Consider the following 17,384-nt stretch of genomic DNA (forward strand, 5'->3'; position numbering starts at 1 on the left):
TTCAAAATCTCCCCTTCCCCCACCGCATCCCTAAACCAGCCCAGTTCGTCCCCTCCCCCCACTGCACCACACAACCAGCCCAGCTCTCCCCCCCCCCCCCCCCCCCCCCCACCCACTGCATCCCAAAACCAGTCCAACCTGTCTCTGCCTCCCTAACCGGTTCTTCCTCTCACCCATCCCTTCCTCCCACCCCAAGCCGCACCCCCATCTACCTACTAACCTCATCCCACCTCCTCGACCTGTCCGTCTTCCCTGGACTGACCTATCCCCTCCCTACCTCCCCACCTACACTCTCTCCACCTATCTTCTTTACTCCCCATCTTCGGTCTGCCTCCCCCTCTCTCCCTATTTATTCCAGTTCCCTCTCCCCATCCCCCTCTCTGATGAAGGGTCTAGGCCCGAAACGTCAGCTTTTGTGCTCCTGAGATGCTGCTTGGCCTGCTGTGTTCATCCAGCCTCACATTTTATTATCTTGGAATTCTCCAGCATCTGCAGTTCCCATTATCTCTGACCTGACCTTTTGTCAGCTTTCCTGTTCCTCTGATGCTGCTTGGCCTGCTGTGCTCATCCAGCTCTACACCGTTTTATCAAAGAAATATCAACTTTTGTAATAAGGTTTGAGTGTAAAATCAGGCTGTTTGAGGCAAAACATGTACCAACAATGTCCTAATGATTAACATGTGAAATAATTGAGAGCTTATGTACCTGCGTGATTTACACTGCCTGAATATAGCCAGTTGGGGAAAAACATATTTGCTGTACTTCACTGAACTGTTTGATCGGCTACAAATAATCAAGTTTGATTATGAATCTGGTGAAGAATGAATTTGTAAGAGCAAAAACGACTTGGGCCAGACTGTTATTACAAGGCCAAGCAGCACCAAAAGAATTAAGTCAGGGCTATTTTGGATTTTCTTGTACCTGTGACAAAATCTGAAATGTTATGAAATATTAGCAATAATGAATATTATTGAATGTTTGTTCTGAACTTCTTAATTGCCATGGCTCCTTTGAATTTAAGGATAGAATGTTTGTTTGAATGCCCGTTTTTTTTTTGCAACTTGAACGCTATGCTGACCATTTGGTTTTGGCAGAGCTGGAATATCTAAATGTATATTCAAATTGACTGTTGATGTCAGTGATGGTGCAGGTGTAATTTTGTTACAAGATGATGACATGTCATTGTCAGTTTTTCGTAGAAACTGACTTCATAACAGAAATATTTGGCTGTGAGGGATACATAGTCTTGTATTGATTTTTATATCTTAGTGAATTATGCATTCCCAACAATGTGGTAGAGGTTCTTATCCATTTGGACCAAAGCATTTTTTTTTGGAAAGCAGAAATTTGCAGTTGCTTCAAAGAACCTTAACCCTTCAACTGTGCAATTTAAAAATCATTTGTGCCTGAAAAAGAGTGTTACAGTGGATACTTTTTATCAAGAGCAAGTATGAAGAAAATGAAGTGCATTTGGACATTTGTACAAAGATGGTTACTATAAAATTCATTTGATGTAAATTGCCATTATCCCTTCAGACTGTAGGTTACCCTCTATTAGAGAGAGACAGCTGGTGATGGTTTGACCTAAGGGTGGTCATGCTCAGGCGAGGGTCAGGATTGAAAAGGAAAATCCTTCATGGTAACTTCAGTTTGTGAATTGAACCCATGCTGGAAAACAAAAGTTTGTCTTAAAATATAACTTCTCCTCCTCCTTCTTTTGAGGAGGTGTGATGAAAGCTGTTTGATTCTTATATAATGCTTTGGTGTTTGTTTTAAATTAGGCTGTTTATCTGGTTTTGTAATGGGCTTTAAAAATTAATGGAGTCAGTTTTTCTGAGCGATTACTCCAAAGCCTGTATGTGTCAGAGAGAGCAGCGAGCGCCCCTGAGGTTTCTGACGAGACTGGATGCATTTGATCTATTAGTTTCAACAGAACTTACGTTGACCAGCATTTTCAAAATTTAGTTGGAAGGAGACCTGATGAAGTCAGATATAAGTATAGACTTTGCTAAAAGATGTGATTGTTCATAACAGTTAAGGGAATAAGTTGCCTCTGTGTAAGAGAGAGAGATAATGGGAACTGCAGATGCTGGAGATTCCAAGATAATAAAATGTGAGGCTGGATGAACACAGCAGGCCAAGCAGCATCTCAGGAGCACAAAAGCTGACGTTTCGGGCCTAGACCCTTCATCAGAGAGGGGGATGGGGGGAGGGAACTGGAATAAATAGGGAGAGAGGGGGAGGCGGACCGAAGATGGAGAGCAAAGAAGATAGGTGGAGAGGGTGTAGGTGGGGAGGTAGGGAGGGGATAGGTCAGTCCAGGGAAGACGGACAGGTCAAGGAGGTGGGATGAGGTTAGTAGGTAGCTGGGGGTGCGGCTGGGGGTGGGAGGAAGGGATGGGTGAGAGGAAGAACCGGTTAGGGAGGCAGAGACAGGTTGGACTGGTTTTGGGATGCAGTGGGTGGGGGGGAAGAGCTGGGCTGGTTGTGTGGTGCAGTGGGGGGAGGGGATGAACTGGGCTGGTTTAGGGATGCAGTGGGGGAAGGGGAGATTTTGAAACTGGTGAAGTCCACATTGATACCATATGGCTGCAGGGTTCCCAGGCGGAATATGAGTTGCTGTTCCTGCAACCTTCGGGTGGCATCATTGTGGCAGTGCAGGAGGCCCATGATGGACATGTCATCAAGAGAATGGGAGGGGGAGTGGAAATGGTTTGCGACTGGGAGGTGCAGTTGTTTGTTGCGAACTGAGCGGAGGTGTTCTGCAAAGCGGTCCCCAAGCCTCCGCTTGGTTTCCCCAATGTAGAGAAAGCCGCACCGGGTACAGTGGATGCAGTATACCACATTGGCAGATGTGCAGGTGAACCTCTGCTTAATGTGGAATGTCATCTTGGGGCCTGGGATGGGGGTGAGGGAGGAGGTGTGGGGACAAGTGTAGCATTTCCTGCGGTTGCAGGGGAAGGTGCCGGGTGTACACTGCCCTCCAACCCCACCACACCCGGCACCTTCCCCTGCAACCGCAGGAAATGCTACACTTGTCCCCACACCTCCTCCCTCACCCCCATCCCAGGCCCCAAGATGACATTCCACATTAAGCAGAGGTTCACCTGCACATCTGCCAATGTGGTATACTGCATCCACTGTACCCGGTGCGGCTTTCTCTACATTGGGGAAACCAAGCGGAGGCTTGGGGACCGCTTTGCAGAACACCTCCGCTCAGTTCGCAACAAACAACTGCACCTCCCAGTCGCAAACCATTTCCACTCCCCCTCCCATTCTCTTGATGACATGTCCATCATGGGCCTCCTGCACTGCCACAATGATGCCACCCGAAGGTTGCAGGAACAGCAACTCATATTCCGCCTGGGAACCCTGCAGCCATATGGTATCAATGTGGACTTCACCAGTTTCAAAATCTCCCCTTCCCCCACTGCATCCCTAAACCAGCCCAGTTCATCCCCTCCCCCCACTGCACCACACAACCAGCCCAGCTCTTCCCCCCCACCCACTGCATCCCAAAACCAGTCCAACCTGTCTCTGCCTCCCTAACCGGTTCTTCCTCTCACCCATCCCTTCCTCCCACCCCCAGCCGCACCCCCAGCTACCTACTAACCTCATCCCACCTCCTTGACCTGTCCGTCTTCCCTGGACTGACCTATCCCCTCCCTACCTCCCCACCTACACCCTCTCCACCTATCTTCTTTGCTCTCCATCTTCGGTCCGCCTCCCCCTCTCTCCCTATTTATTCCAGTTCCCTCCCCCCATCCCCCTCTCTGATGAAGGGTCTAGGCCCGAAACGTCAGCTTTTGTGCTCCTGAGATGCTGCTTGGCCTGCTGTGTTCATCCAGCCTCACATTTTATTGCCTCTGTGTAAGACTGTTTGTGAAGCATTCAGACCAGGCGTGTTTGGTTAGGACTTTGCAGCCAACAGGTCAGGAACTGAAAAGAAGCAATTAAGTCAAACCTGCAGATTGAACAGGGAGGAAAAAATTCTGTGGATTTTGAGCAATTGTCCAATGATGATACCGTGGTATAGATAGGATTTTGTCCTGCCATATTTAGAAAATTTTAAAACTTATTTAGCTTGGTGTACTTGATCTTAATTTTATTCTTCTTGGGCTTTAACTTTCTGTTTTACTGCTGAAAACAAATTTGCAGTCATGTTCACGTTTCAGTGAAATACTGCCATATTAAATGACAAGCAAATAGATATGACCTGTCAGGCCAGATGTCATTCTGGGATCTGACTTGTCCATTAATAGTTTCAGCTGGCTCATAATCATCAGGAGGAATTGGGTGACTAAGAAAACAGTTTGCTCTAATATTTACATAAAATGAGGCAGGCAATTAAACATCAACTAACTACAAACATTTAAAGTAAATCTGTTTTATTTTCAAGTTCGAAATTTCTACCTTCAAAGTTTCACTAAGGAAGTTGTGACTCGGTTTTTGACTAAGCAGATTGGCAAAAAGAATATTTCTCCCTTTAGCAGTTAAACTTAAAGACAGCATGTGGTATGGTAGTAGAGAGCATTGGGAGAAATACAAGTGCCCTTTTGATTGAATTTAAATAAGTTTGATTCATATACAAGTATATTTCTGATTTATTATTGGAGTTCACCTGTAGATTCTGAAGCCGCTCCATAGGCAACTATTTTGCAGAATTGTATTTTGTTTGACTCTGTTCCTCCTTTGGTTTCGCCTTCATTTCTATGTGTAAATTTGCTGTTGTTGTTGGTAAGTTGCTTTCAAATATTGCTCAAAAGGAAGCATTGTTTGAATTGTTAGTTACCATCAGGCCAGCATTTAATGCCATCATACTTGATTTCTTTTGAGCAGGCAAAAACGAAAGGCTTTCACACAAGAATGGACATTGGTGTTAAATATGCAGATAAACAGGAAAGGCACTTCAAGGAGGAAAAACTGAAGGCTGGACAAAGTGTAATTGGACTTCAGGTAGCCATTGATTATTTGCATTTGTGAGGTAGTTTTGTCTTTCAATGGGATTGAGGTCTGTGCAAAAGTGAGATCGAGCAAAATGGAGGGGTGGGGGGGCTGGGAGTACAGTGATTGTTAGAAATAAACATGCAATTAAATAGCTGTAACCTCCCCAGTCCATAGTTAACAAATTTATGGAAATGGCATTTTGATTATTAAAAAATTGACACTAACTTACTCTGTTATCATGTGCCAATTTAAATACAGTAATGTTTCCCTGCATGTTTTGGTTTTGTTTAATTGAGTTGTAATGTTTTCTGAAAATAGTTAAATTCTCCTAATTCTGCTTCAGAGTGAGTTCAAATACTCTTAAGTTAGCAATTAAAAGAAGTGACTGTATCACCTAATAAAGGAGCTAGTGAGAATGAAAATGCCCTCTAGAAAATCTGGAAGGGTCTTTGGTCATTATAAAATATTTTGACCCCTGGTGAGCTCAAAGCTACCTATTTCAGAGATAGCAGGAACTGCGGATGCTGGAGAATCTGAGATAATAATGCATAGAGCTGGGTGAACACAGCAGGCCAAGCAGCATCGGAGGAGGTAGGCTGACGTTTCGGGCCTAGACCCTTCATCAGAAATGGGGGAGGGGAAGGGGTTTCTGAAATAAATAGGGACAGAGGGGGAGGCGGACAGAAGATGGAGAGAGGAGAAGATAGGTGGAGAGGAGTCAGACAGGTCAAAGTTGGGGATGAAGCCAGTAGAGGTGAGTGTAGGTGAGGAGGTAGGGAGGAGATAGGTCAGCCCAGGGAGGACAGACAGGTCAAATGGGCAAGATGAGGTTGGTAGGTAGGAGTTGGGGGTGGGGCTTGAGGTGGGAGCATGGGATAGGTGGGAGGAAGGACAGGTCTGGGAGGTGGGGATGAGCTGGGCTGGTTTTGGGATGCGGGGATGGGAAGGGAGGCTTTGAAACTTGTGAAGTCCACATTGATACCATTGGGCTGCAGAGTTTCCAAGTGAAATATGAGTTGCTGCTCCTGCAACCTTCAGGTGGCATCACTGTCGGAGGCCCAGGATAGACATGTCGTCGGAGGAATGGGAGGGGGAGTTGAAATGGTTCGCGACTGGGAGGCGCAGTTGTTCAGTGCGAACCAAGCATAGGTGTTCTGCTAAGCAATCCCCAAGCCTCTGCTTAATTTCCCCGATGTAGAGGAGGCCACATCGGGAACAGTGGATATGGTATATCACATTAGCAGATGTGCAGGTGAACATCTGCTTGATGTTCTTGGGGCCTGGGATGGGAGTAAGGGGGGAGATGTAGGGGCAGGTGTAGCACCTCCTGTGGTTGCAGGGAAAAGTGCCGCGTGTGGTGGGGCTGGAGGGGAGTGTGGAGCGGACAAGGGAGTCCCGGAGAGAGTGGTCCCTCCGGAAAGCAGACAAGGGTGGGGAGGGAAAAATATCTTTGGTGGTGGGGTTGGATTGCAGATGGCAGAAGTGTCAGAGGATGATCCATTGGATCTGGACTTGCTAATGTGGTATACTGCATCTGCTGTTCCCGACGTGGCCTCCTCTACATTGGGGAAACCAAGCAGAGTCTTGGGGACCGCTTTGTGGAACACCTACGCTCGGTTCGCAACAAACGATTGCACCGCCTAGTCATGAACCATTTCAGCTCCCCCTCCCACTCCTCAGACAACATATCCATCGTAGGTCTCCTGCAGTGCCACAACGATGCCACCCAAAGGTTGCAGGAACAGCACCTCATATTTCACTTGGAAACCGTACAGCCCAGTGGTCTCAATGTGGACTTCACAAGCTTTAAAATCTCGCCTCCCCGTACCGCATCCCAAAACCAGCCCAGCTCGTCCCTGTCTCCCTAACCTGCCCTTCCTCCCACCTATCCCCTCCTCCTACCTACAAGCCCCACCCCCATCTCCTACCTACTAACTTCATCCTGCCTCCTGGACCTGTCTGTCCTCCCTGGACTGACCTATCTCCTCCCTACCTCCCACCTACACTCACCTTTTACTGGCTTCATCCCCACCTATTTGACCTGTCTGTCTGCTCTCCACCCATCTTCTCTATCCATCTTCTATCCGCCTCTCCCTCTCTCCTTATTTATTTCAGGACCCCCTTCCCCTCCCCCATTTCTGAAGAAGGGTCTAGCCTGAAATGTCAGTCTTCCAGCTCCTCTGCTGTTTGGCCTGCTGTGTTCATCCAGCTCTACACCTCTTTGTCTCAAAACTAGCTATTCTGTCTGCATAGCTTTGCTCAAGTGTTAATAGCTACAAAATCCTTGCATGTTTACAGTAATGGGCTCAGCCTAACTGACCAAATGTTGAGGTGTTATTTCTGATGCAAAAAGGCCAGTAGAAAAGTAGGCTGTAAAATCACTCTTCTACTGTCATCCACCGTTTCTCAACCTCTACCACCAAATGAAATATACCCTACTCTTTAAAGCCTCAATATGGGTACTGTGGAAAAAAGTTTGGGAAGCACTGATGTCGGATCTGCTTCCTTAGTTTTGATTTGCATGATTGTTGATTATTCCCATCCTGCTGCCCCAACCCCACCGCTATTTGACTGGAGGATCTAAGGAGATGACTGGTCACCTGGCAGATGCATTGCCACCCACTGCCACCATTCTTGCTGGTGACAATGATAAGCTTGTGGCCTCTGGACAGCAACTTCTGGCTGGCAAGTCAACTGCAACCATGGACCTTATCGTATGGATACCCATTGGTGACCACCAATTCTGACAGGCTGCTTTCACGCTCTCCTGTTGCTCTGCACCAAGGAAATTGAGTTCCTGACTGATTCTCTGACCAGCGGGTCAGGCTGAACAAAATTCCAGACATGGTCCTTTAGAATCCTGTTAGAAAGATTAATGTTGTCTGAGTTCAACTGAGATGTTGATGACACTCTTCTATTAAGGCACATGTCTTCAGTTTGTAACATTAAGCAAACTTACTTGCTTCCAGATGGGAACCAACAAGTGTGCTAGCCAAGCGGGTATGACAGCCTATGGGACTAGAAGACACCTTTATGATCCGAAGACTCATACTGAGAAACCTTATGATCAAACAACCATAAGCCTCCAGATGGGAACAAACAAAGGTGCCAGTCAGGTAAGTAACCTGCCGTGTTTATGTTTTATCATTTGCTGCATTCAACATTGACAGCAACCTCGTTTTGAATAATATGCTGCATGCATCCTTCTTTGTGACAATCTTTCTGTATATCTGCTCAGTTACTGCACTTAACCAACAAATTAATACTTTCACACCAAGATGTCTTTTTATCCCAACATCATCTCTCCCACATTTCACAATAAGATCTGATAGAGGGTGATGCTGTTTAGTAGGAATCTTCCTTGGCAAACCTGGATTTGTGAATCAAAGCATCTTGGAGAAACTGAACAGGTCTGGCAACATTTTGGGTTCAGTGACCCTTCATCAGAACTGAATGTTTGCAAATGTTGCAGGAAGTATGAAAAGCTGCTGAGTTGTTGCTCCTGAGTTAATAAGGTGTCGAGCTGGATGAACATGGCAAGACAAGCAGCATCAGAGGAGCAGGGAAGCTGACCTTTCGGGTCTAGACCCTTCTTCAGAAATGGGGAGAAGAGGGTTCTGAAATAAATAGGGAGAGAGGAGAAGATGGGTGGAGAGGAGACAGACAGATCAGAGTGGCGGGGATGGAGCCAGTAAAGGTGAGTGTTGGTGGGGAGTTAGTGGGGGGAATAGGTCAGTCCAGGGCGGATGGACAAGTCAAGGAGGAGAGATGAGGCTTGTAGGTAGGGGGTGGGGGTGGGACTTGAGGTGGGAGGAAAGACAGGTTAGAGAGGCAGGGAACAAGCTGGACTGGTTTTGGATGTGGTTGGCGGAGAGGAGATTTTGAAGCTTGTGAAGTCCACGTTGATATCATTGGGCTGTATGGTTCCCAAGTGAAATATGAGGTACTGTTCCTGCAACCTTCGGGTGGCATTGTTGTGGCACTGCAGGAGACCTATGATGGACATGTCATCCCAGGAGTGGGAGGGGAAGTTGAAATGGTTCACCAATAGGAGGTACAATCATTTGTTGCGAACCGAGCATAGGTGTTCCACAAAGCTTCCGCTTAGTTTCCCTGATGTAGAGGAGGCCACGTCGGGAACAGCGGATATGGTATACCACATTAGCAGATGTGCAGGTGAACATCTGCCTGATGTTCTTGGGGCCTGGGATGGGGGTGAGGTGGGAGGTGTAGGGACAGGTGTAGCACTTCCTGCATTTGCAGGGGGTAAGTGCCGGGTGTGGTGGGCCTCGGGAGTGAGGAGCAGACAAGGGAGTCATGGAGAGTGTGATCCTTCCGGAAAGCAGATAAAGGTGGGGTGGGGTGGGGGGAAGTGGGGGTGGCTGTGGGGTCAGCTCTTGATTCTGATGGCTCCAGAGACTTCTGCACTTGATATTCAAGCAAATAGGAAATTGCTAACGTTACATATTCTGCTCTGCTTGCTGACTCTTGAATTCAGTCTAATTTTAAACTGTTGAGGTCACTGGAATGCAGCATATGTGGACTTTACGAATGGTTAGTAACTTCGTTATCCCCCATGGTCAGGCGGGCTGTGCACACGATGACTCCTTGTACACTCTGCTGATTACTGCTTAAATGTTGAGTGGTGAAAGTATTCAGTGCAATTGGAACTTGTTGTCAGGCAGGAAATGAAGAGCGAATTAAGTGTTAACTAGTATTTGAGTTATTTTTGAGACTTACAAACATTTATATTCCATTATGCAGCTTGACTGTGTAGGAGAAGTTGGTCTCATTTTTTAAATATAATCATGTTTAAAATGATGCATGCATGGTCCCCACCTAACAGACGCCAAAAAATCCCAGTCAATCTATAATATGATCAGGGTTATTATGATTTATGAGGCTGCAAAACACATGGGACTAAAATTTTCAATGTTCCTTTGTCAGCTTAACTGAAATAGATTGAAATGCAATCATGCATTACAATAGTTATCGTGTAGAACCATAGAAAAATTATTGTACAGAGAGAGATTGTTCGGTCTATACATCTGTCAGATTAATAAATAATTTGCTCATTCTCATCCCACTTAAGGTCACAATGCTTCAGGTATGGATCCAGGCTTTTGTTAAGTGAGTTGTGCTTTTTCACATCAACCATCAAACTTAAGCAGCGAATTCCAGCAACCCAACACCACCTTGGTACAAGATTTTTCCTTGTTCTTTCTAACCTTTCTACCAGTTTCCTTAAACCAGTGCCTGCTGGTAATTGACCTCTCCTTTCCAGTAGAGGAAATGTGGCTTTTGTGTCCGCTGTATCCAAGCCCCTCACTATTTTGTAAAACTCACTTAAGTCACTCCTTAGCCTCCTCTGTTCTTAGGCTAGGGTAGTTTTCCCAAGATAACAAGGTGTAGAGCTGGATGAACACACAGCAGGCCAGGCAGCATCAGAGGAGCAGTAAGGTTGACGTTTTGGGTCTGGACCCTTCTTTCGACTATCTCCTAGCTGGTCCAATGTTTCTTCATAGTTTGGTTTTCAAGCCCTGGCAGCACTCATTTCCTCCTCTGTTCTACGCTGTAAGCAGTTATGTACTTCCTGTATCTGATGACCAGAACTGCAGTCAACTCCAGTTGTGGCCTCACCATTGTCTCATATAGTTCCCTTTCTGATGAAGGGTCTCGGCCTGAAGCATCAGCTTTTGCGCTGCTAAGATTTTGCTTGGCCTGCTGTGTTCATCCAGCTCCACACTTTGTTATCCCAGCATTGTATCCCTGCTTTTGTATTCAATACCTCACTCAGTGAAGGAAACACCCCATAAGGCACCTTTATCACCTATCTGCCACCTTCAGGGACCTGGGAGGGTGCACTGCACCTACCAGTACTACTCTCAATACCATACCATTTATGATGTGTTTCCAAGCTTCATTTGCTTTCCCAAATGCAGGACCTTTATACTTCTCCAGAATAAATTCCATTGTCACTTCTCTACCCATTTAGCCAAGCTATTGATATCATCCAGCAGTCAACAGCCATCCACTTATCAATCACATGACTGACTTTTGTCATGTGCAAATTTCCAAATCATGTTTATAATCTTTGTCAAAATGATAAATTAATAAGCAAAAGTGCAAAGGACACAATACTGACCCCTGCGGAATATCACTGGAAACTGCTTTCCATTTACAGAAACATCTGTTGATCGTTACCTTAATTATTTACAATCACTGACCCCCAATGTTGCATCCAACTCTCTCATTCCCTTGCCCTATGAGCTTTAATTTTTCTGAGCAGCCTCCCACTTGAGGTGGTGTTAGAATTCTAATGTTTCAGGTAATGCTGTGAATTGGACATTAAGATAATTTTCTTTACATATTTGCAAATAAGCATAGTTTTTACTATATTGAGCTGAGTTGGAATATTTACTGCATACGGGTGCTGAAGGGTCTTGGCATTACCTGAAAGTATTTGGTTTCTAAGCCTTTTATGGTTTGTTCAATTCCCAGGTGGTTGATCGTGCTGCTTATAATCATGGAACTTAACTGGGTCTATTTCTGTAGTCTAAATTTCATGCTCCCACCTCAGCTACTTTGTCCGCAAAAGAGAAGTGCTGCTAGCATTGGAAAATGCACTCTTAATAAGATGTTTGATTCCAATTTGGATTTCTCCTACTGTTCCATCCCAAGAATTAGTGTAGCTCCTTGGTCAGCAAGAAATTTGAATCCTTTGAAGTTCATAAACTTTGTGATGGATTCCAATGACATGATCTGGCATCATGCTGATGCTAAATTCAAAGCCGAATGTGTGTACTCATCTTTTGAGAGCTCTAACCCAAAAATTAACCTTCTAAATAATTGTGTGCGCAAGTTTATTAAGTAATCTTTGCACACTGTTTTATCGAACCATTTATGAGAAGCAGTGAGTGGTGTTGGAATGCCTTTGAATTTCAGTCTAGGAATTTGGGAAAAGCCAGATGTTGTATTTCTGGTTTTGGCAGTCATATTTTCATAGACTTTTCTGCGAGTATGTTTTGTGTTGCAGTTTGTTAATTGTGGCTACTACTTATTTCACAGCTGTATTAATGCCCTTTTTGCATTCATAATTCCAACCTCTCCTGTTCTTTCTAGGCTGGTATGACAGCCCCAGGTACCAGAAGACACATCTATGACCAAAAAGTGTCGACAGAGAAATGTGACACTTCAACAATATCGCTGCAGATGGGCACTAATAAAGGAGCTTCTCAAACAGGCATGACTGTATATGGCCTTGGACGGCAGGTGTACGACTCCAAATATTGTGCCACACCAACTGAGCCTATAATCCACAATGGAAGCCAGGGAACAAATGGTTCAGAATACAGTGATGGAGATTACCAAGGTGAATACCCTGATGATTATCCCCTAGAGTATCAGGATGAGTACCAAGGAGATTACCGTGGTGAATACTCCGATCATGGTGTTGATTATTAAAGAGCAGTATTATGACCCATATGCCTTTGTGAACTAGCTAGACAGCTTTGGTTTTGCTACAGTCTTCCATGAATTTAAAGGTCCAAAAGATTGGATTGCTGCCTTTTTCTCTGCACAGCTAATCCACAAAAGCAGTATTTGCTGTCTTGCTTTTCTGTCCTTTTTATTGCCACTTGCTGGTGACAGTCATTACCACTTATATCTACTGGAGACAATTCAATGTCACTTGGACTTAAAAGAAAAAAAATAAGATCAGCATTTAGAAATCATACCTGGCACCTTCCTACAATTAAAAACTGTTGTGTTGACTTTAATTGCCGTCACCTTGCATAGTATGTTGGATTGGATTCTGGGAGGAAACACGGTCCATTATTTGCTACACCAAGTTGCTGTCAGCTATGATGTAGTTTCAAATATTAGGAGCTGAAACAATTTAAATCTGCATTTACAGCTAGCTGTTTGTCATTTCCTTAGTCTTTTATTTTGTTCTAACTTCTCATAATTGTTTTTTATATGGGACCAATGCCATTTCAAATGCACAACCTAAAATTAAAAACTAGGAAGAATGTCATGTTCATGGATAATGACTCTTCTGAAGTTAGAAGTGAAATGGTACATGACAGCTGCAAATAAGAAAAGGGCCTGTTCAAAACTGCAATGGGATCAAAGTTAAAGTACTGGGCTTCAAATCTTAAGCTAATCCTGCCTTAAACCTTTACATTCTGAATTGTTAAGACAACAAATTTAGTTATGCAATATGTAGGGTAATAATCTTAAGTTTAAAACAATTCACCTCAATGTAATGCATTGTTTAGTACCATTGGGATGTTGTCTGTGTGGAGGCAAAAATATGTAATTGAAAATTGAAATCATTCTTCTCACTACATTTAACCAAATAAAATGACTGAAACAATTTGCAAAGTTAGATGATTGTACAGCTATCTGTACTAAAAAGGGACTTTATGAAATGCAGTGCTTCTTTTTCCCCATTTTTGCTCTAGATTAAATGTATTTTACTTATGTGCCATATTTTATCCATGTAGGAACTCTCTCATTTTTGTATTTATTGCCATTTTCTTTGGCATAAATGTCTTTGTGTATGGTTCATTTTTGTGAATAAAAATTACTATAGAGACAACTTGTCTGCTTAGGAATAATTGTCTATCCTTTTTGGCTTTTTTGCTATGGCTCTGGAACATTTTTCCATGTTGAAGAACTGTATAGTGCAAGTTGTTCATTCTAGATTTGATTAATTCCTAAGTGAATAACCTACGTCAGTATGAATTGCAATTTATTTTGTGTGTAACTGAGCCGCACAATGTACTCTTTATTATAAAGAAAAGTTAACTAACCTTCCATTATATGTAATCAACATTGATTTTTTTGCAGCAATTGCTGATGAAAATTTAGTTATTGGTTTTGATTCTTGAAATGAGTCTCAAAATGTATGAAAATTAGTTTTTTTGCTTCTGTTCTACATGTTGTTCAAACCCTTAAGGACCAAAACGTGCAATCTGAAATGTTTCAGATCTGTTAATTTCTAAATGAAATTTTAATGCATGTATCATTTTTATAATATAGAAGAGCATCTGACTTGGAACTGTTACAAAGTTGCAGCGTACCCAATAGTTAAAGTAAGATTTCTTGTTAAGAATGATGTTTGTATTGCACAGCCCTTACTCAGCAATTTACACAACACACCAGTGTGTTGGATTATTGCCACTGAAAACTGTCAGGTGTCAACATTTTAACACCTCTCCTGTCCCGAGGTAGTCTTATTTGAGGTGCTGTACCTGTATTTCAATCAATTGTACCATTTGACTAGTTTAAATATGATGTGAGCCGGAAATGCTATAAAGGCTGAAATCTTGACACTTTCATGCATGCCTGGGTTGGCCAGACTGACATGGGACGACACTGGATTGGTTAGATCTATATTTGCTGGAGTTTGGAAGCCTGAAGAGGTGTCATAGAAAGCTATAAAATTCTAATAGGACTTAGCCCGGTAAATGCAGGAAGAATGTTCCTTATGACCAGGATGTCCAAAGCTGGGGCCACGATTAAAGGATACAGTTTAGGCCATTTAGATGGAAAAGATCTCTTCACCTAGGGAATGGTAAGCTGTGGAATTCTCTGCTGCAATGTTGTTGAGGCCAAAACAATGTTTTCAGGAAGGTGATAGATATAATTCTTAGTGCTAAAGGGATTAAAGGGTATGAAGAGAAAGTGGGGACAGGGCACTGCTTTAGATGATCAGCCATGATCACTCTGAATGGCAGAGCAGGTCCACTGTCCAACTTTCTCTATAAAAACCAATAGAACTGCGGATGTTGTAAATCAGCGGGAAAAACGCAAGGCTGCTGGAAAAGCTCAGCACATCTGGCAGCATCTGTGAAGGTAAAACAGAGTTAACGTTTCAGGTCCGGTGACCTTTACGAAGAACTGTTCTGAGCAAGGGTCACTGGCCCCAAAACGTTAATTTTGTTTTTTTCCCCCCTTACAGATGCTGCCGGACCTGCTGAACTTTTCCGGCAATTCTTGTTTTTGTCCAACTTTCTGTTCCTGTGTTTTTAGTGAAAAACAAACGTGTTGGTATCATTGATAAATTTAGTGTCAGTGCAGAGCAATTTAGCATTCATTGAGGACACTGAACTGCTAATGTCAGTGCCGTGGGGAGAAAAGGAACATGTTCTGACTATGCAAGGAAGAACAGAGACACGCCATCCTCGAAGTGCTTTGTATATGCCATTTTGACATAAAATGACTGGTAAATCCAGTGCAGTGTCAAATCGGGTTTTCACAGCTTACCCACCTAATGAAATATAAAAGCATTATAACTGTATGCTGTATTAATGAGAGTGTCCAGAGTACTGCATGCGGTTTTGGTTTCCTTTATTTAAGGAGGGATATATTTGTATTGGAGACAATTCATGGATGGCTTAGGCAGATTCCTGGGATGGAGGATTTGTCTTAATGAGGAAAAGTTGTACACTTCAGGCCTATAGCTTTTGATGTTTAGAATATTGAGTGTGATCCAACTGAAACAGAAGATTCTGAGGTAATGTTTGGAAATCTGCACCACAGAGAGCAGTGCAAGTTCGGTCACTGAATATATCAAAGGCTGAGTTAGACAGGTTTGGCCTATACATGCTCTCGTTGCTTATTTAAATATTCAGTTGGACATGAGAATGTTACAAGATCATCATCTCCTCTGTGTTTCTGAATGTTGTTTTTATCTGTTTGGGCAGAGCTGCATCCTGTCAACTTGAGCATGGAGCTGGCTTCATGAGATTTTCCAACAGTTGTTGTAAGCGAAGCTGTCCCTGACTAGAACCTGAATTTAGCACTTTCACAAACTGCAGTGTGGATGTTTTTGCATTGAAAAAGCCTTTGTCTTTATAGAAGCTAATATTTAGTGATGAATTAATTATTTAAATAGTGTATTACTGAAGTCTTCACCAGAACTGTAAGAGCTATTGGTGCCCATGTGGTAAACTATAGCAGTGAACACTGGAGTTGCTGCATTGTTTAACTGGGCAAAAAGAATTAAGAGTGTAGCCTGTTCATCTATAAACCTTTTGAACAACATGTAGAACAGAAGCAAAAAAACTAATTTTCATTTATATTTTATGGCTTGTAGGCCAGCATTTATTGCCATGGAGCCAGGGAGAAAATCAGGGGCCCAGTTTCAGCTGTTCCTCTATTGCCACCAAAGTGTTTAATCCTCTGCTTCACATGCTTTCAGCAGCTAGAATTGTAATGCAAAGTCAAAGTGGAACTGAACTGTTTTATTTAGGCTTCTGTACACTCTACTTTCTCTGCGTCTGTACTCGTTCTATTTACAAACCAATTCAAGTACTGAAATTTCACTGTGACACTTCTGCAATCTTTTGTCTGAAAATTATATATACAATTTGGTCATTTGTAATTTCATTAGCTCTGCTTGTTTTGAACCTGTCCCTGTTACATCATCCATGAGACTTGAACCTCTCAGCTAGCATAGTAGATGGCAATTTTATGATAATCTTGAATTATCACATGACTCCTGGTTTTACTTCAAAATGGCAAAATAAGTTCAGCACAATAGTACTAAGCTATCAATCTGTATGATGTTATTTCTTTCCACACAACTGGGCTTTGGCAATGAAAACATAACCTTTGCAATTGAATGGTAAATATTTTCTCAGTTGAAATTGTAACTAATTACATTTACAAATGCCCAGCTTATAGCAAATAAGAGGAGAATACTAGAAATACTGCAGCACCAGAAATGGGTTGCAATTTTTTTTCCCTAGGAGATCCCCTTGATTTTCTTGACAGCTGTTTTGATTTTCAGGGGTGCTTACTAGTTTTCGATCGCTCCTTTTTGATTCTCACAAACATCTTCATTAGATGATGCAGTCACATAGTAACATTATTTGTGTTAATATGTGGGGCATTTGGACATGTACGTTAGCAGAATTAGAATTCAGCAATATCCACAATAATCATCACCTGTCTATTAAATTTAAAGCCACAACATAAGCATTAATTTTCTAGACCCTATAAATATGTAAATTGGGAAAACAGGTATATGTTAGCAACAAAAAAAGGGTTTCAAAAATTTGTAAATGCAAAGCCATTGCAAAATTAACTGCAACAGTTGAAGAAAGCAGTTCACCTTAAGGGAAACGAGGGATGAGCAGGAAATGCTGGCCTAGATCTCCATGTTGTGTCCACATTTGAACTAAGAATGTAATGACATCAAGAATCAAGTGGCCCTGGTAGAACCCAAACTGAGTGTCAGTGAGCAAGTTATTGCTAAGCAAGTGCTGCTTGATAGTACTGTTGATGCCATCAATCTTGATGCTGATAGCATGTGTTAGTTTGCCATTTTGTATTTGTCTTGCTTTTTATTTGTAGGACATACTTTGGCATTTACCTGACAATATGGAAGATTGCCCATGTTATAACTGTACTGGAACAGCTTGGCT

At 43.0% G+C, this 17,384-nt stretch overlaps 1 protein-coding gene across 1 annotated transcript in view; it reads left to right on the forward strand.

The window, feature by feature from the left end:
* cnn3a (calponin 3, acidic a) overlaps positions 1-13,549 on the forward strand; it is a 93,921-nt gene extending 80,372 nt beyond the window's left edge. Inside the window, exons 5-7 of the mRNA XM_048539758.2 lie at positions 4,840-4,956; positions 7,917-8,063; positions 12,070-13,549. Of these exons, the coding sequence (XP_048395715.1) occupies positions 4,840-4,956; positions 7,917-8,063; positions 12,070-12,411 (606 nt within the window). The 3' untranslated portion in view covers positions 12,412-13,549. The remainder of the gene's footprint in view (positions 1-4,839; positions 4,957-7,916; positions 8,064-12,069) is intronic.
* The last annotated feature ends 3,835 nt before the right edge of the window (positions 13,550-17,384 follow it).

The sequence above is a fragment of the Stegostoma tigrinum genome, chromosome 8 (assembly GCF_030684315.1).
Source record: "Stegostoma tigrinum isolate sSteTig4 chromosome 8, sSteTig4.hap1, whole genome shotgun sequence".
In the NCBI taxonomy this organism is placed as follows: domain Eukaryota; kingdom Metazoa; phylum Chordata; class Chondrichthyes; order Orectolobiformes; family Stegostomatidae; genus Stegostoma; species Stegostoma tigrinum.